This window comes from Haliotis cracherodii, unplaced genomic scaffold (genome assembly GCF_022045235.1).
Source record: "Haliotis cracherodii isolate W230 unplaced genomic scaffold, xgHalCrac1.p SCAF_13, whole genome shotgun sequence".
In the NCBI taxonomy this organism is placed as follows: Eukaryota; Metazoa; Mollusca; class Gastropoda; order Lepetellida; family Haliotidae; genus Haliotis; species Haliotis cracherodii.
The window spans coordinates 35,286,353-35,306,255 of record NW_027266268.1 but is presented as its reverse complement, the minus strand read 5'-3'; the positions used below and the strand labels follow the sequence as shown (position 1 = coordinate 35,306,255).

The 19,903-nt window shown below is 39.3% G+C and overlaps 2 protein-coding genes across 3 annotated transcripts; one reads left to right on the top strand and one right to left on the bottom strand.

Annotated features, from left to right (window-relative positions):
• Positions 1-3,387: 3,387 nt before the first annotated feature.
• Positions 3,388-10,262, bottom strand: LOC139459886 (large ribosomal subunit protein eL28-like). 2 transcript variants are annotated; one of them, XM_071241600.1, is made up of 5 exons: positions 10,225-10,262; positions 8,553-8,662; positions 8,116-8,239; positions 6,297-6,415; positions 3,388-3,521 (listed from the first exon to the last, which is right to left on the bottom strand). In XM_071241600.1, the coding sequence occupies exons 2-5, from the start codon at positions 8,631-8,633 to the stop codon at positions 3,438-3,440; spliced, it is 408 nt and encodes a 135-aa protein (XP_071097701.1). In that variant the 5' UTR covers positions 8,634-8,662; positions 10,225-10,262; the 3' UTR covers positions 3,388-3,437. The 2 variants fall into 2 exon arrangements, with proteins under 2 accessions (XP_071097701.1, XP_071097702.1); XM_071241601.1 differs by lacking the exon at positions 10,225-10,262 and adding an exon at positions 9,969-10,069.
• Positions 10,263-11,093: 831 nt separating this feature from the next.
• On the top strand, positions 11,094-17,310 carry LOC139459885 (uncharacterized). Its single transcript, XM_071241599.1, has 4 exons — positions 11,094-11,422; positions 12,761-12,870; positions 15,110-15,346; positions 16,227-17,310. Exons 1-4 carry the CDS (start codon positions 11,193-11,195, stop codon positions 16,346-16,348), a joined length of 699 nt encoding a protein of 232 aa, XP_071097700.1. The 5' UTR covers positions 11,094-11,192; the 3' UTR covers positions 16,349-17,310.
• Positions 17,311-19,903: the final 2,593 nt, after the last annotated feature.

The following is a 19,903-nucleotide window of genomic DNA, read 5'->3' as shown; positions in this document are numbered from 1 at the left end:
TGACGAGCAAGCGCCTTAACCAGTGGGCTTCCCATAGTCCTCAGTTATGTGTGGCAGAATATGTTTTTCATAATTATATTTAATGTTTTTGGAGTGCGCGGTAGACTTAGAGGACATCAATTTTAAAATATATTATGTATTGTTTTCACATAAATGGTATAATGTGCGAAGCTTTAATATTGGTGTCACTCCCTTACTCGAAAGAGTTGGTCCAACTCATAAGCTGTTGAATATTGTGTGAAAAAACACGATACATGAAAATGAGACAAACGTTGAAATAGTGTATTATACTGTTGGGTAATGAGTGAGTGAGTTGGGTTTAACGCCGCTTTTAACAGTATTCCAGTTATATCGCGGCGTGTCAGCTTAATGTGAGAGGAAAGCCCGAAGTGATGCAAGTCTCAGACGCTTACCACTTCGGTGAAACCCACGAGCACGGGTATGGTGCTGACAAACTTAGAAATATAATCGGGGCGAACCGGGATTCGAACCCACAAACATAGGTTTCTGGCGTGCCCAAGGAACGCAACTCTGCACAGCAAATCGCGGCGCCTTAGACGACTGGGCCACCCATGCCCCCTTTTGGATAATGTATACAATTTACTTCCCTTTCCTTTACTACTGATTTATACGGACTTTTAATATGAAGTTCGAGTATTATTTACCTCCTGCACAGTATGGTGTAGTTCAAAATGAAGAGTCTGTTTCGATATTTTGCAGTGCTTTGGTTGAACAATATTGAGGCCTGCGGCTTGATCTTATGTCCACGTTACCATGTTCTTGGATAACATTCCAGGGAGATTCTATTACGCTTCACGTGGTTTTGTAAGGACAATGCACAAATGTAGTGCGAGGGGTTATCTCCCATGAGAAAATACATTCGTCGAGACAAAGTTTGTTTGCCAAATAGATAACCAAATCTGATACAAGTTTTTTGTTCATATAGAGTGATTGAGTTTGTTCAACTAACAAATGTTTCAGTTACCCGATCCCGTTAGTCGCCTTTTACAAGCATAGTCATCTTTGACAAGCATAGTCATCTTTTACGGTGTCTATGCTTGTCGTAAAAAGCGACTAACGGGATCGGGTGGTCAGGCTCGGTGACTTGGTTGAAGCATTTCATCGATCCCAATTGCGTGAATCGATGCCCATGATATCAATCACTGGATTGTCTGGTCGATTATTTACAGACAGCCGTCATATAGCTGAGTGTCGCGTAAAACAACAAACAAAAAAACCCAACCAAACCAGTTACACGACATGTCAGCTTGATGTGGGAGGAAAGCCCCAAGTGGTGCAGGTCTTGGATGGGTACACCAACGACCACGATTTTGTGCCCACAAAGCTGGGAACATAATCAGGGCGAATCTGAGATTCGGACCCCGGATAACAGGTTTCTGGCACGCCTACGGACAATTTCATTAAAATCAGATCTTAGTTCTAGCTATCCCAAAACAAAAATTGTTGAGCGGCAGCGAGAACTCAGATCTGATTTTGAGGCGATTGGTCTACGGAATGCAACTATGTACCGCGAATTCCAGTGACTAAGACACCTGTGACCCTCTTTACCCATGGAAAATAGGTGAAGCCCTTCGCTAGAAGTATTAAGGATATTGCCATCCAAATGTTTCTTTTCGTGCTGTTCGAGAAGGGTTTCCAATGTCAGTAAGTTATGATCTAAAAAAGTACTCACTGAAATGAATAAAACCTGTTTTTCTCAATTTAAAAATCGACACAAAGTATACATAGCTGTAAATACGAAATAACAAAACAACTCGAAAAGTTCTAGTCTGGATTTGCTAGTTTGATCTCAGTGAACAATACAAAATGTACTTTACAGGAGGTAATTTGTCGGCACTTTCAACATTCACAAGTCCAAATTGACGTAGCAGAAACAGACTATAGGCATTATGCACCTGTTCTCACCTGTCAAGGTGTCATAGGTCACCTTGATCTACTTACACCTGGTTATGCCCTGTTTCACAATAGTCTGTTTTATTCACATTTTTACACTCTTTTACGTGTAAAAAGGCATAAAAACATTTGATACGCTGTATTTGTGCCTCGGTCCAATTAGTACTAATTTAGTTGTTTGAATATTTACATATTTTGTATATTAACTGCATTTATTTAAGATCTGAGGTCGAAAAAACATTTTTTTTTCATTTCCGTGAGTACTTTTAATACCCAGGTGAAATTTGTGTGATCGTCAATTTGACCCTGCTTGCCAAAATGATGGTCTTCCTGCATCGGAAGGATCGAGTTGTTTTTTACTCCACTTTCAGCAAACATCTCGACGTAGGACAACAGAAAAAGGCTTCGCACATAGAACCCATTTCAGGAATCGAACATAGACCTTCCACCGATGGGTGAACACCTTTACCACTGGGCTATACCAACGTTCTCAAACTAATGGGAAAGAAAGCACGGGTATGCTTGTGAGCCAATGTTCCCCTCCTTTCAGAGACATTTGGGTTGGGTTGTAGACACTCAGCAATATTCCAGCCCCGCCAGAATGGGCTTCACAATTTGCTCCCATGTGGGAAATAAAACCAGCGTCGCTGTAAGGAAAGTCAATGCTTTAACCACCACCTGAGAAGAACCTACTGCCAGAGTGAAGTCAGCCAAGCCCGAACCACCAAGCAGTAAGTCAGCAAAACCCAAACCATCCAGCAGTGAAGTCAGCAAAACCCAAACCATCCAGCAGTGAAGTCAGCAAAACCCCAACCATCCAGCAGTGAAGTCAGCAAAACCCCAACCATCCAGCAGTGAAGTCAGCAAAACCCCAACCATCCAGCAGTGAAGTCAGCCAAACCCCAACAATCCAGGCAGTTCTTTTAATAACTCTTGCTTATAACATGACGTTGCATTTCGAAAGATTTTTTTCCACACTATGGGTGACCATCCGTGACAAAGTTCACCCATCGTTTTGTGTATCAACAGTTATAGATATATTACCTGTGATATTTTATGAAGTTTCCTTCTATCCTTCACATTTTCTTATTGTTCACAATTATTAGATCTCATGATGGCTGATGCATTGTACAGAAAAAATAAAAATTCCTAAATAAAAAAGTAATTTGGAAAAACCTCTACCGCTTTGATAAAGGTCTGACAACTTTGACAGATCTCGACATTACCTTTCCACAAAAATATTTTTGCAGTATGATACTTGGTTTGATCGTACCATACGAAACACAGAATGATAGGGTACATGTTTAGGCTCTTCAATCTTATAAAAATTAAGTTAGTAATTGTTTCAAAGGGGGGCAACTTTGCAAAGCCTTAAATTTGGGTTCCAATACATGAAGTAACGGTAGATATTCATATCATTGTGTCGCAAGCACTACAACCCTATTACTCTGAACACACAACACAAAACGTGAATTCACCCAGACAGTTTATTATCTGTATTTACAATTTTTCTTGCTTGTATTTTAATCCCTCTTTGCCCGTCCAGCCTTCTTGACAACAATAGGCTTCTGGCTCCGGATGATGGCGCTGGCCCGCCGCACTGCAGCCTACAACACAAAACAACACTCACTTTGTGCTGGCATGTTTTTGTTCCATTCTAAAAACAAACACTCAAATGTGCGTGACTGTCAAACGGCTTTTCAACAGTATATCCTGAATGAGACAATAGAAGATCATTATTTGTTTACTGTTTCCAAAGATGATAAGTAACCTAAGAGTGAGAGAATGAATTCACCTACGTGTGATAACACTGAAATATTTTTCTATGTGGTGTTCAATACAATCCATCCCTCTCCTTCAATCAGAATACTTTACAAGGTTATATTTTCATAATTAACATATACTTTCACAAGGCCACAGAAATGATCTGCGACACAGTCCCTTTCTACCTATAGGTAAAGTGGTAAAGTTGTTTTGCCCACAACGAAATGTCACCAGCCCTTGAACTTTACTAAAGTACTCACGGAAATGAAAAAAACCCTGTTTTTTCGACCTCAGATCTTTAATAAATGCAGTTAATATACAAAATATGTAAATATTCAAACAACTAAATTAGTACTAATTGGGCCCGTGGCACAAATACAGCGTATCAAATGTTTTTATGCCTTTTTACACGCAAAAGTGTGTATAAATGTGAATAAAACAGACTATTGTGAAACAGGGCATAACCAGGTGTAAGTAGATCAAGGTGACCTATGACACCTTGACGACAGGTGAGAACAGGTGCATAATGCCTATAGTCTGTTTCTGCTATGTCAACTTAGACTTAGTTTTATTTTTGAATGTTGAAAGTGCCGACAAATTACCTCCTGTAAAGTACATTTTGTATTGTTCACTGAGATCAAACTAGCAAATCCAGACTAGTACTTTTCGAGTTGTTTTGGTATTTTGTATTTACAGCTATGTAACACTTTGTGTCGATTTTTAAATTGAGAAAAACAGGTTTTTTCATTTCCGTGAGTACTTTAGAGTCAGACTTTTTACACCCTGCCTTAGGTTAACAGCTGTGGGTGTGAGACACAGTGTTAGAACTTGGCACTAGTCCTGTAGTCCTTGCCAAACTGACCAATAGTTAGGTATCATAAGTAGAAATTCTCTCTTGCAACATGTTATGATTATTATAAGGACCAGTGGACTAACACTGTTAGTTTCTATAGCTGAGAGAGTGTTTTAAACACAATAGTCAGCAATATTCCAGTCATATCATAAATGCCTGTTGGTTGGTTTGTTGTTTAACGCCGCACTCGGCAATTTTCCAGCCCTAAATGCCTGTAATCAAGTGTGACCAGCAGTAACTGTATGAACAATAAGGCACGACATCAAGGTTATAATCAAGCAGGTCACACATTGAAGCCACAATTGGGTCTTACAATGGCCATGTGGGGGTTCCAGCTTAGAATGTCCCCAGCAATCTGTGCTTGTTGTAAGAGACAAAATGGATTGGATGGTCTGACTCGGTGCAAACTTGCTGAGTACGATGCTAAACCCCCTATCCTCACCACACGAAACAGTCTTACAAGCATGGGGTCATGGGACCCATTCTGAGCTAGACCTATCCTTAATAATCTTAATTTTGAACTTCAAACAATAACATGTCATTTCACCAACAAATATTGCATTGCCATCTTACTAACGAAACTACAGTCGTGGCTCGCAAAGACGCCCTTCATAATACCACGGATTCGCTCACACCACAGGGTATATAATGGCTCCCATAAATTACATTACTTTGCTCACAAACACACATTTATATCACTGGAAATAGCATATCAAGAAATTGGTTATAAATTACAATATTCGGCTTTGTCTGCTAGTTAGTAGATCCACAGAATATTGGTTAAATGGCAGATTGCGCTGACTCTGCGTTATTTACAGCAACCACGATCAGATTACCTCTATTACCTTGAAATAACCTTGCCAGAGAATAGATACTTTTATCAATTCATAAATATCATACTTTGACTTCTTAAAGTCATATTTGTTTCAGTTTTCACTATTTTATGTCAAAATAATGTTTTCACGATCAAAATCACGAACCCGCAGGAAACCTCAATGGTGACTTGTATTGATTATCCTGCAATATCAGCTTGAATATCGTTGTGACCAACTCGTGTCATCTTGAAGGTTACGGAAAGGGGCAAGTCGTGACAGGTCACAAAAATACATGACCTACATTCCATATAAGGGAAAGAGCTGAGCACACAGATATAACCATTTCAAATCAACATAACTGGAAGATTTGGGGAAGTATAAAAGACACCAACAATTTTGTATGAATGAGTACTGAAGTGTAAACAAAGCCGATGGCAAAAGGGCATTTCATTTGTCGTGACATTATTTGAACTGTGATGTGTCAGTCAACGCAAACCTTGCGACACAGGATTCCCCAGTGTCCATTTGCTATTTCTATCGTGCTCCATGTGAGAACAAACAAAGACCCCAGGTATAGGTCTGACAAGCCCAGAAACAATCAGGGCACACTTGGTATTGGAACCAAGAATGACAGGTTTCAGACACACACCACCCACCCCCAAACACCAATTCATTTTGTAATAATTTGTATGTAGTTGGATTATTGTCATGAATACACTGGTATTGGGTTTCACCAATTGGTAAACATCAGCTGTACCAGATAACATCTTGATGTTAATAAAATAGCAAAATAGCATGGTTAATGCCGTTTCTGGCCTGCTCAAAAGAACCCCCCCCGACTGGATGAACCTAGCTTCCCAGGTGATAAAGATACTGGAGACACCTCAGGCCACCCTTAACCCTCACTAGCCATGAGGGATACTTATAACAACAGAGTCCACTTTAGTTACCATCTTCAAGTCTTTCCTGTACTTGTTTCGTCGGATGGTTTTCCTGACGGTAGCGAACGTCCGGCGAGGATCTCGCTTCATCTCAACGCGAGTGAAGGCTTTGTTGGGTTTACGGGTGCCTGGAAGTGATAAAAACAGTTGTGACGATTGGTTGGTTTCTTGTTTTATGCCGCACTCAGCAATATGCCAGCTATATGACGGCAGTCTGTAAATATTTGAGTCTGGACCAGACAATCCAGTGATTGATGTCATGAGCATTGATCCATGCAATTGGGATCGATGACATGCTTCAAACCAGTCAGAGAGTCTGACCACCCGACCTCTTTAACCGCCTCTTGCGACAAGCAGTCGCCTTTCACAGCAAACATGGGTTGCTGAAGACCTATTCTACCCTGGATCTTCACGGTAGTGGTACAAACTAGTATGTAACCAAATAATCTACAATCAACCTGGGAAAGTGAGTGAGTGAGAATGGTTTTACGCCGCTTTTAGAAATATTCCAGCAATATCACGGCGGGGGACACCAGAAATGGGCTTCACACATTGTACCCATGTCGGGAATCGAACCCGGGTCTTCGGCGTGACAAGCAGACGCTTTAACCAATGTTACCATTAGGCTACCCGACTGCCCCAACCTGGGAAAGGGCCTCCCTACATAAATGTATTCCTTGATGAGTGAAATACTGGAATACAGTATTGGACTACTGTTGGGACTACCAGTGTGTGCATAATGCACGAATACAATGAGCTTTTTTATTTCACAACACAAAGACGTTAGCGTGAGCACTCAACACCGGAAGTAGAATGTCAACAAATTTCTACTGAAGTATCACACTGTCTCACTATGAACTCGCCTTGAAACGAACATTAGTCGCTAGAAAAACAAAGTCTTTGGTCGTCCTATTACTGAATTAAAATGGCTTTTTTTCAGTTATGATATTGGCCATGACATTAAGTTGTTTTTCTTAACTAAATCACCCACAGACTGGGGAGAAAATGTGTGAACAGCTGATTGCTATTTCTGGCTTATTTTACAAGACAAATACACATGTAATCTTAATCTCTGTGTATGAAACATTGCCCGGCATACAGTACACAAATACCACTGAATTTGCATATCGTCTTGTCCAGTGTTTTTTTTATTGTAAATTTCATGTTTTCATTGACCAAATTTGCAAATGGAAAAACAAGCGATGCAGTGTGCATGTAAAGGGAAGTAACTGCATGCTCTCTTAGATCACATTGTTTTTAAGTATTCTAGCATTTCACTGCAAGAGTTGTGTGTTCGGAAAATTTAAGGAATTTGTAAAATTGAAAATGGAAATATAAATGAAACGTGCAGTGGACTTTACGATGATGCGGGCGGTATCTGAGAACCAAGACTATTACTGTTTTAGCAGTACTGCAAATCGCGACTACATTTCATCATGTTAATGTACCTGGTTTGCAGCTTACGAATTTATGAACTTATGAAAACATCAGGTTGCTTCATCTTTTGAAATAGACCAATCGCAGTAGTATCTACAATCGATAAATTCTCACTACCAAGATAGCAATACAAATGGTAACAATAGCAGTAATTGTTTTGAGCTTATTCAGTAATTGTTTTGTAATCATTCAGTACATGCTGTAGAGGGTTGTGGTTGGTCCTGGAGAAATTAAGGTTGAATCTCTTTAAACAATCTTCACACTAAAGTACTAGAATAACATCAGATCTAGATTTTCCCTATCTATAATGTATTTTCTTCGCCCATGTCAAGTTTGAGTGAGACAAATGGATGCCCTATAAGATGAAGACCGAACACATTGCATCACTGACCTGTTGCATTTCTGGTGACCATGACAATGCCCTTTCCGTCTTTTGCTGGCTCCACGCCAACAGTTTTCCTGCGGATCAGACCATTGTAGCGGAAAGAGTTGATGTTCTTCAAGTTGTTTCTTTCCTGCAATCAATACACACAAAAACGCATGTAGTACATATGTTTGTTGTTTAATGCTGCACTCAGCAATATTCCAGCTGAGCAATATTCCAGCTTCATGCAGAGATGCCAACCATTACGATTTGGAGGCTAAAATTACGCTATGACACTTGACCTTTTTTTGCACAATGTATTTACATGCTTAAAATATCCCGGAGACCAAATTGTTTATAAACCAGCGACATAAAGCATTCTCCAGCAAACCAATGACAGCCATGCTTTCAATTCACACAGCGTTAAAATATCAATTACTAAGTGATGTCGGGTGCAACTGTACCGTGCTGACGGTGAGGCCGGGTCTCTTCAACAAGAAGGAGGAGTTATTCCTGATGATCATCCACTGCAGGTCGGCCGACATTGTGACACGTGGTGACGACGATCTGTCAGCTGAAACAGGAAAACCATGAAAATAACACTCAACAACCTGTTTACTGCAAGAAATCACAGAGCGATCAGGGATATAGAATATCTCGCCCGAGTGTCTTTCGATTTAAAATATATCATCACGAGTGGATAAAAGTGGAAAAACTCCGAGGCTTGCCGGGGAGTTTTTTCCACTTTTATCATCAAATGTTGATATATTTAATATCAAAAGATTTTATTTATCATCCAACATTATTCTTCCACCTTTTTCAGTTTGTAGACAGTCATAAGTAGTGTCTTAAGTGTAAAAAGTACTGCTAAAAGCTTCAGTAGCAGAACCATTTGTGATGTCATTTTATTGTGACGTCATGGTAACTAATCATGTCACAATGGTCTGCAAAGACGATCGAGTGGTTAATAACCAGAGCATCGATCTAGGCACTTGAGATATGATGACATGCATCAACCAAGTCAGCAAGTCTGAACACCAGATCAAGTTAGATGCCTCTTACAACAACCAATGCTGACCCAGATCTTCAAAGGGCCTTTGACTATTAACTGAGGGTGTTGTGTGGGTGCAGTTAGACCTTGCAAGAAAAGGCCAAGGCTGCTGAAACTTCTCTATAACTGGATGGAGGTAAGTCCTAAATACAGCAACAGAAAGTGTTTCCCCAACATTACAACACAGGTACAGTTGTCAAATATTGATCTAAACACATCCTTTTTATACATTAACAGGTATGTTGAAAAGGATGGCTAAAAAGACTGAGAAGCTGCGAGTTTGTTGCTGCTGGGGGCTTCATTATAACAGACTATCTTTTGTTTTTAGTAAACTTAATACTTGTGCATAACAAGTATTCATAGGCTGTTGAAGACATCCAAGCGACATTAGTTTACAATCTTTCCAACCTTAAATACATTTTCTTTGACGTGTGTACACACATCCTTACAAAATAATTTATCATCAAAACCGCCAGTGGAACTATGCTGGCCAGTCATCAGAAACATGACTGACATGGAAAGTGTTTGTCGCTGATGAGGATTCATCTTAAAACAATTACAAGGTGCAGTACTTGTAAATGAACTTCTATTCATAAGCCCTTCTAAATAATGTTCCCATGATTTAACTCAGATGACTTTACAGTATACAAATATTCTGTCTTGGTCGCGGATACACCCATGCTTCTAAGCAATGTGCTAACAGTCTCCCTTGATAAATTTTTTCTGTCTTCACTGGTGATTTCGTTCGCCTAATAGGGTGCGTGCTGAACCCGATGTCATGTACATCTACATGTGTGCCCTTAAGTTACAATGGCTGCAACCCCTTCACCTTGTCAACAAATCTGTTAAACTGTCCGGCAGTACGAACTAAGCATTCAGAAATTGGAGAGAAGGGAAGCACATGGCATATGCGTGATGCTAGAAAGAGATGTATTTAGTGATCTGGCCATTCTACACTCATAATAATGGGTAAACGTGATATCTAATACCATCACTTTGACACCTCTATATCAAACCATCATAATTTTCATAATTAGTGCATTTATTCACAGTTTTCTGCGACAACAATTGCTAATGCCGTGTACCTCAACGTGAGAATTGAAAAAGAGGCTGACCGGAAGTCATGGAACTATAATATTTATCCGCGTTCACAAGGAAAGTAGCTTCTATACAACTATTTAACAAGGAGACCTGATGACATGACCTCGTGTGGTTTCGATAACGTCAATAATTTCGTGTTTATTTGGTCCTCGCCACTGAAAATTTATTCACGAAATATTGCGATGATTAATTAACGAAGATAGATGCATGTGTGCTAATACAAGCCATTCCACCCATAATAAATATTACTTTTTATATACTATTCAAGAATTATACATTTTGTTAGCGATAAACATCATCGTTGAGTTTTGTTTGCGTGGTTACATTCCGACTGAAGATCGTCCCTTGTCTCTTGCCTCAGTTTTCATCTTGACAAATACCTGCATTTTTTAATTATGAAGATAAGGGTTAATTGAATTTTGCATAATTAATTACTTTGTTTATGCAGCATAATCAGTTTGTTTGGATGAGGTATTAATTGCCTCTACAGCTGAACAGTTTTGACATACCATATCTAAAAAAATATATCAGTCCATAATAGCCTATAAAAATATAACAACTTATCTTAGGCCATATTTGCATTGGGCCATTGTCTCTATATCCCGTTTTTGAAACGCAAATTATTGATATCATAAACCTTATTCATGACTTAATGGAATCGAGATTAAATACAATATCGGCGCGTTATAATCTCTGCTATCAAATCACCCATTCACGGTCTTCATGTGAGGCTTTAAACAATGTTATTGGTAGTGTAAATAGCTATGTGGTAAATGGTATATGACGAACTACATTTTGCGGCGGGGCCATATCCGGCTGTGAGTTGCCGGAAATTATTTTAATTTGACAACAAGAAGGTGTTTGACAGATAGATGGTGCAAATGTTGCTCCTTTTCAGGGATGTTGATGTCATATATGGTCGGAATTGACTTTCTGTGCATACATCTACCCCATGTCAAAAGCAACCATGCCATCGAAGCATGACATTCTTTCTGAACATCTCTATACGAAAGTTGAAGAGCTAAAACCAAAATATTCCACTGCACAAATTACCGGGATGTTGTTGGATGGGAACGACGAGAACGTGATGAGAATGTTGGAAGATCCTTCATATCTGAAGAATTATGTGACAAAAGCAGTGCAGCTATTGGAAAATCAAAATTTTACATCTAACAGTTATAGGTACAACATTAATATTTATATGGTGTTCGCATTGACACTTGGTTGATGGCGTGTCATCGTCGCCTGCAACCTCGGGGTATCGCGGTACTTGTCATGTACGCTAAACGGAACAAAATGCACTCACTAACCTTTATGATTATTCGTTTTCTCTATATCAGGTGTATTTTATTTTATCTAACAATGCATATTATACTGATAAAAGTTCATTATTTACATTAGTAGCTCTGAGTAAAAGCCGGGCCTCGCGCTCAGTTTGACAAGGGAGAGAACTCCATCGTATCGCGATACAGAAAAAAGTTGTGTATGGAGGTCCGAATTGGACAAAAAGAGGACATAATTCTACCAACCACTTGGTATGATCATGCCAGACATCAGTGATTTGTCAACATGGTCAAGACAAGTGCAAATACAGCACAAGTAAAATTCTAAATGTGTTATCAGTAATAGGTATTCAATGCATATTTACCGAAAAGTAAGAGAAGAATATTTTAAAAATCAACAGCAAAATATAAGAAATGATATTCAAAGATTTAAAAAAAATAAAATTGGATAACAATAATTTGTCACAAAATGGAAAAATGTTAAAAGTCAACAATAAATAAATAAAAAGCACTACTAGTATGTCCAAAGTATGTATGTATCTTTTGGCTACTAGTGAAGAAAGTATTTCTAAGTTTGGCATTATGGTCCTTATGATCTCCCAATAGATTCTCGTCACAGAGCGGGAAAAATTGTGTGGACTACGTAACTTCCGTTACCTTATTAGTCGCCATGAATATGCAGATGATCTAGTTCAGGTCGATAGAGAAAGTTTACTTGGGGAACTGTGGGTTATATTGTTGGCCATTGATAGATTGGGGTAAGGCAATATTAAAAAATATGCCAGAAGTAAGTATCAACACATTAATAACTCATGTCATTGTAAACCAATTGCGTAGATTGATGCTCAGGATGTCAATCACTGGATTATCTGGTCCAGACTTGATTATTTACAGACCACTACATATAGGTGGAATATTGCTGAGTTCAGCATTAAACCACGAACAAACAAACAAAACGTACTTGACAGCATCTATTATGTTCACAATATCAATCACAGTATTGTCTGATCCAGACATTCTTATTTACACTCTGCCATCATATCCTATAGCAGGAATATTGCTGACTGCAGCGTTAAACAGACAAAATGAAAGCTGATCTTACGACAAAGTAAAATAAAGACTAACTGTTTCCAAATCATCCTGTGATGAGTAATTTGGATAATGGTGTTGTGGTCCTTGTTGAGCACTGAGAATGACTAAAGTTTTACATGTTTCAGTAAAGTTTTAAATGTTTCAGTGCATCGCAAGACATGAGGAAGCCAGCAGCGGAGTCCTGCCCAGAACTCTGTGATGCCCTGTATGATAAAATAGCTGTTCTTGAACCATCAATGCCATCACAGTTAACAGGTGTAGTAGTGTTCTCGAGGATTTTGTACATATACATTATAGAATCATGTGTAGTATTTAGTTCATTTTCCTGACCTATACCTCTGACACTCTGGAAGGCAGTGCAAGAGAAGTGACACCAGGCAGAGGATCTGGGGGCCAGTCTAAACAGCAATCTCTGTCATAAATGAGTAGGTTTTATACTGCATTGAGATATTTTAGTTCTACATCACAAATGATGGAGATCTGGAACAGAACGAAAATCGGAACTAAATCCTACACATGATTGTATACCTACTTATGTATGTTCTACAAGGTTTATGATTGTTTTGTATAATTGATGTTAGTGTGTCACCTGTATTAACATACACCTGTATGCCTCAGCTGAAAACATTTTAGAGGGTAACTTGATACCAATCAGTTGTGTTTTTCTGATCCCGACTCTATAATATTTTCGAGCCACCTTCATAAAGGTAGATAATTGCTGAGTACAAGAGGCATACAAGACCAGGTATGAAAAGTGTTTATCATACTGATATCACCTTAGTTTTAGCCAATGTGATGTTTCTTCTTGATATATAAGATACATCCTATTATTTAAGACGCTACAGGATGAATTGCAAAGAACAATGAAAAACAAGGCATGTTTTTTTTTCACGATAAAACAGTGTTCTATTTTGACGTGATTCTGGAGATTCGAACGTACCCTTGAAACACAATATCTTAACTTGGAGTGAGTGAGTTGGGTTTAACGCCGCTTTTAACAGTATTCCAGTTATATCACGGCGTGTCAGCTTAATGTGGCAGGAAAGATCGAAGTGATGCAGGTCTCAGACGTTTACAACTTCGGTGAAACCCACGAGCACGGGTATGGTGCTGACAAACCTAGAAACATAATCGGGGTTAATCGGGGTTCGAACCCACAATCATAGGTTTCTGTTAGAGTAGTGAGCTGTAGCTGTGCAATGCAGATAAATGCAATGGCCGAAACAATCACATCAAAAAGTGGGCAAGATATGGCAATCTGTAATGGGAGGAAAGGTACAGGTAGTGGCTGTGAGAGTTGTGAGAATATTAAAGGAATTACCAAACTGACAGCCCCTCCCTCCCCATTTTAAACAATGGACTTGTCTAACATTGCCGAGATCAGATTGTATTCAGGGCATCATTATTTACAGATGGGTTCTTGTTTTTGAAGCTTGTAAATTTAATAACATCCTTAAAGAGGCTGTAAATGATGTTGTTATCTCATATAAGATATCAACCTGAGAGGGAGTTGTTTATCATACAATAAAACACTGCAGGGAGAATAGGCCACTCATGTCCTGAGTGGTTTATTGTCAATGCAGTGTTTTATTGTACGACAAACAACTCTTTCTCCTCATTTATTTCTAAAGTATATATGATCTCTGTCATCTTATCATGTTACAAATGTAGTAGATGTGCATTTACCCAAATTGATATTAACATGATTAAGTCATGGCTGATGAAAGATTTAAAGGGCTCATGAAGTGACAGCTGTCTTTGGTGACAGCTGATTTTCTTCCATTCATGCATGTAATAATTTTCTGTTCATTGCACACTGTATTCAGGGTTCATTTTAACACATGCATGCATGCATGCACACATGCACATGCCTCAATCTCCCAATTAATGCTGGTTGTTCTCAAAGGTTAACATGAAACTCACTCTCTTGGCATGCCACGAGTAGAATTGGTCTCCAGCATCTAAAGATTGTCCCATGGCAACTTTGGCTCACTGAATGAAAGCACATCATTGTACCCCAACTGTGTGGGACCACCTCCTCGGTCTAGTGATAGAGCGTCCGCCCGGAGAGAGGAAAGTCCGGGGTTCGATCCCCGGCCGCGTCATACCGAAAGACGTTAAAAGATGGTACTTGTTGTTACCCTGTCTGGCACTCGGCATTAAGGGGCTAAAACAAGGACTGGTCGGCTTGGAGTCAGTATACTGTGTCTGAGTGGGGTATTCATGTTAAACTGCGGCATGGTATCTCAGTGAGCTAGCACTATAAATCGGCATCAGTCCGGACTAGTACAAGCAGCCACACACACACACACACACACGTGCATGCACGTCGCTATATGAGTGCAATAATCTTGGACGCGACGTTAAACCCCATTTCACCTCACCTCACCTGGATGAATATTTATCAATTGTTTGTCTGGTCAAAACTCAATTATTTACTGGCCGTTGTCATTTAAACAATATCTCCCTACATGCTCTATTTCCCTGTGGACAGGCATGCTGGCCGAGCTGGACACGGACACTGTGTCACAGCTTCTAGTATCGCCCGAGATGTTGAAACTAGCCGTGTCCCGAGCCAAGGAGTCCTACCTCAAGTGTTACCATGTCTCACCGGATGGCACTGTTCCACACACAGAGCCAAACAACAACCAAACGACAGACAGTGATCTCGGACAGAAAGTTTATGACAAAGTTCAGGAAGTTTTCCCTGATCATGCTTCTCATATCACAGGTAAACCAAGACAGCACTTTATGTTCTTTTCTTGGAATGTCACAAGATTAATTTTATGACGCAAAAACGTTTTATTGAACATGTCTTAAAGTTGTTTCGGTTAGTAGGTTCAGTGAGCAAAAATACTCTTTCAGTGAAGAATATTTACAGTTATATGTATATTAATTCTGTCGGAGAAAGCATTGTTTTCTTCATAAGCTGCAGTTACCATGGTAACCAATTTGTCTAGTCAAAGCATTTCAGTATTTTTTTTAATTATGAACAGTTACTTTTGTCTTTTTGTAGTTCAATGTTCTTTCAAGTGTCCTTATGACCAACTAATGTCAGAACTGTGGAGTAATGTTTATGAACATAATAGACAGTGCCATTGTAGAAATCTCTTCATACTTTCTTTTATTAAAAAATTGACCCGTGAAGATCCATGAGAATAGAACCTCAGCAACCCATGCTTGTCATAAGAGGCAACTAACAGGATCGATTGGTCAGGCTCGCTGACTTGGTTGATGCATGTCATCGTATCCCAATTGTGTGGATCAATGCTCATGATGTCCATCACTGGATTGTCTGGTCCAGAGTCGGATTATTTTACAGACTGCTGTTATATTGGTGATTGCGGTGTTAAACAACAAACAAAAAAAACAGTAAAGAATCTCACTACTGTTTGATTTTCCTACATGCAGATGAGAAGCTTTACCCGTAATGGTGTAAGCCAATCGTAAGATTGTTTATATATGACAAGCCAAACAAACGGCCTGTTTTACATGTCTGATACAGCAACAAATCTCCAAACACTCAACACAGATACCATCTTACCTGTGTTTTAACATGAGAGTGTAAGGAAAGTGCTGACTGACTGAGGTGATGTTGACTGTTGTTTCAGGGATGCTGTTGGAGATGGGGACGTCACGGTTGCAGCATCTTCTCTCCGACGACCCCGCCCGACTGACTGTGTACATGCAACAGGCCTACCACACACTACAGCAGTACCACGCCCACTGCTGAGGATCTCCAGCCACAGATTTTCTCCGCATGTCTTATTTATCATACCCCGCTTCCACATCGTTGCCATGGTTTCTTGTGTCAAACAAAATGAAAAATATCTGTTGACGCTAAGTTGATGGTACACATGCTTTGCAAATCCTGTAATTGACCGAAATATGCACGGTAGTTTATAAACCAGATGTTGATTTCATTAACAATTTTTATTGGACTACGCAGGCTTGTAAGTCTAGCCAAAATATGACTTCATGATACCAGCCTAGTTCGGCAAGGGTGGAAACTGGACGATTACACTCAGTTAACTCCCTCGCCTCAGGAAGATGGACACAATCTGAGCGGTGGAAGACCCTTTGGAAACTACAGGGGTTTCAAGGAACCCATTTTTGAAAATATTTTGCATTTCAGTTACTTCACATTACAATGAATAGGAAAAGTAAGAGTTACCCGCCCTTTTGTAGGGAAATGTTAGTCTGTTGTCTGTGGTCCCAGTACAAAGCTGTGTCTTTCAGATGACCTCACAATGATTGACGTGACTCTTGTACTACACAAATGGAGGGGGCACAGATGGCCCAGTCGTCTAAGGCGCAGTGAAACACCAGAAACCTATGATTGTGGGTTCGAATCCTGATTCGCCCCGATTATGTTTCTAGGTTTGTCAGCACCATACCCATGCTCATGGGTTTTACCAAGGTGGTAAACGTCTGAGACCTGCATCACTTCAGGCTTTCCTCCCACATTAAGCTGACATGCCGCGATATGACTGGAATACTGTTAAAAGTGGCGTTAAAACCCAACTCGTTCACTCAACTGGAGTCCGAGTTATGACTAACATATCAGGACTGCCATCACAGGTGGTTACATGTCTCTCAATTATTAACAGGACACATGTGTATCCAGTCCCTTAAACGTTGCAATTTCTCTTGGCTGAGTTGAATCCTTAATAATTGAAGCCTAATATGGTGAGTTCGAATTATGTTTCTTGGTTTGTCAAAACCATATTCATGTTTTTAGGTTTTACCGAAGTGGTAAATGTCTATGACCTGCTTTACTTAGGGCTTTCCTCTCACAAGTCATGATATGATGACATACCGTTCAAAACGACTTAAAGCCAAGATCACTCACAAACTCAGTATTAACTTTTCAATTAGTTTTTTAATTCATGAAGATTTTTACAACTTGAATATGAAAAACAAAAATTTCCTTTGCCATCATCAGTGAGCTTCCATCAAAACTAAAGGTCAATCATCATCACATGTATCAATAAGGTACCGTATTCAACATAATAAGCGCCAGGGCGCTCTCAAAATTAGAAATAGGGGGCTCTTAGATCAGAAATTTCGTGGTTTATGCTGACAGTCTGAAATGTTCATATATACGACAGATATATTTTTCCAGAACTTAATTGCCCGTAATTAAGGGTGCATATGACACACGAGTGCGTATTATACAAGAATAAATAAGTCTTGTGTACATTGATCAATTGGAAGGGGTGCTAATGGGGATTGTTCACTAGCCAATACATCGCTGTGGGCGCTCATGACAGCGGGGCGCTTATTACGTCGAATACGGAATATGTATAATATTGCGAGGACCTGGAATATTGGGACTATTTTAGTTGCAAAGGAATCCAATCTCATTAAAATGTGGCTTTTTACTCTGGTATGATACCTCCCTGCATAAACACATGTAATTGTCAGTCAAAAGTGGTACACTAGGTAGAAGAAATATCCTCAAAAGACATGCTGATTCACATCCAACAACAATCTGCTTGAAGGTCTTGGATTTTCACTGCGTGATTAAAGAAACAGTTTTCCCTTTCAATTCTTTTCCTTGAAAGTGTTACATCTTAAAATATATGCAAAATATTTTGCGAATTTTCTGAAAAAAAATTAGATTTGCAAAATATTTTGCATACATTTTAAGATGTAGCATTATCGGGGGAAAGAATGGTTGCCAGAAAAAAGTAATTAATAATAACAAAATATGAAGGTAAAGTGTGCTAATATTACAGACATTGCAGGAAATTGTGTTTACTTATGCAAAGTATTTGTGGTTATTTGCTGCCAGCTGTCAGCTTTTTTTGCCCACTTTGATTCAGAAATTTCAATTTGTACAAATGGAACTAAACAGTACACAAATATTCCTTTCATGGTACTCATTTTGGGCGTAGATGTGTCACTTTTCAGAATCAACCTACTAAGGCTCATTTCGAAACTTGTCATTTTATTTTGTTTTCGAGACACAGAAATCAGTTATATTGCAGCGTTAGAAATTGACACTAGGCCTGTAGTCCTTGCCAAACTGCCCAATAAATACTTAAGTTATCAGAAGGACTATAAATGTTTTTGAGGGTTTTGCTTCATGTTTTTATTATGAGGACTAGTGGACTATAGATGTTCGTTTCTGCCACTGTTTATTGGTTTGAATGCTTCGCTCAATCGTAATGAGAATTTCGAGGCATGCCAATGATTGGCTGATGTGACCTCGTAGGTATGGTATCAGAGCAGAAGATCACATTTTAATGAGCCTGAATGGAAACAGAACGTTTCAGTTTCAGCGATGCATTGTTGCAGATAATGATAATGGATTTAGTTATGATCACATAATCATGATAATGAATTCCACTTTGTACAATTGTCTTTCCATATATATGAGGGCATGTGCTATTATATTAACAACTATTTACAATTAGTATTTTATTTGGTTGTCTGTTGCCTGTACTACTTGATGTGTTCGGCGTGAGGGTCGGTGTCTGCCCCGCCCAGCGCTGTGCTGGGGGGACGGTGAAGGGGAGAATAGATTTTGTTATTTTCAGGTTTGTTTTTCTCTTTATTTTGGGGGAGTTGGTGGATCAAACCAATTCAATAAGGTGATGGCTAGGGTGATATGGTGTGATTAGACCGCCGTCATATAGCTGGAATATGGCAGAGTGAGGCGTAAAACAACAAACCAACCAACTGGATCGGGAAATCTTTATCTTTGTCTCTAGGAGAAGTTTGGTGCTAGGTCTTCAGCACAGTATTAGGAGTACTGTAGCGTGGCCACAGTGGTTGTGAAGGACCTGATCGGAGTCACAGATCTTCCTCCATGTGCTTTGTCTGTTTGAAGAAAGGGTGGCTGTGAGGTGTTTTTCCTTCATCTGACATGATCTGGTTACATAGTGTGGCATGATCAAGTTACTTGGCGTGACATGATCTAGTTGCATGGTCTGACACGATCAATTTTCATAGTCTAGTTGCATGATGTCAAATTACCTATTTACATGATGTAACATGATCTATTTAAGGGTCTAACAAGATCTATTTACCTGGTCTAACATGATCTATTTAATGGTCTAACGTAATCAAGTTACAGATGTAACATGGTCTATTTCATGGTGTAACATGATCTTGTGTGATCTGACATGATCTATTTAATGGTCTAACGTAATCAAGTTAAAGATGTAACATGATCTATTTACATGGTCTAACATGAGTTACTTACATGGTCTAAGTTTGTTCAGTTCTTGTAATCATTCCATGAAATCCACCAAGTGTCGATGATAGGAAGTTTGTTTCC

What these genes read in the sequence shown, in the direction of transcription:
- LOC139459886 (XM_071241600.1), bottom strand. Translation starts at nt 8,633, where the DNA reads ATGTCGGCCGACCTGCAGTGGATGATCATCAGGAATAACTCCTCCTTC. An exon ending in CCGGCCTCACCGTCAGCACG is followed by an intron (nt 8,240 to 8,552) that starts GTACAGTTGCAC and finishes TATTGATTGCAG; the next exon opens with GAAAGAAACAACTTGAAGAA. An exon ending in ACAGGAAAGACTTGAAGATG is followed by an intron (nt 3,522 to 6,296) that starts GTAACTAAAGTG and finishes TTTGTGTTGTAG; the next exon opens with GCTGCAGTGCGGCGGGCCAG.
- LOC139459885 (XM_071241599.1), top strand. Translation starts at nt 11,193, where the DNA reads ATGTCAAAAGCAACCATGCCATCGAAGCATGACATTCTTTCTGAACAT. An exon ending in AATGCCATCACAGTTAACAG is followed by an intron (nt 12,871 to 15,109) that starts GTGTAGTAGTGT and finishes CCCTGTGGACAG; the next exon opens with GCATGCTGGCCGAGCTGGAC. An exon ending in TCATGCTTCTCATATCACAG is followed by an intron (nt 15,347 to 16,226) that starts GTAAACCAAGAC and finishes CTGTTGTTTCAG; the next exon opens with GGATGCTGTTGGAGATGGGG.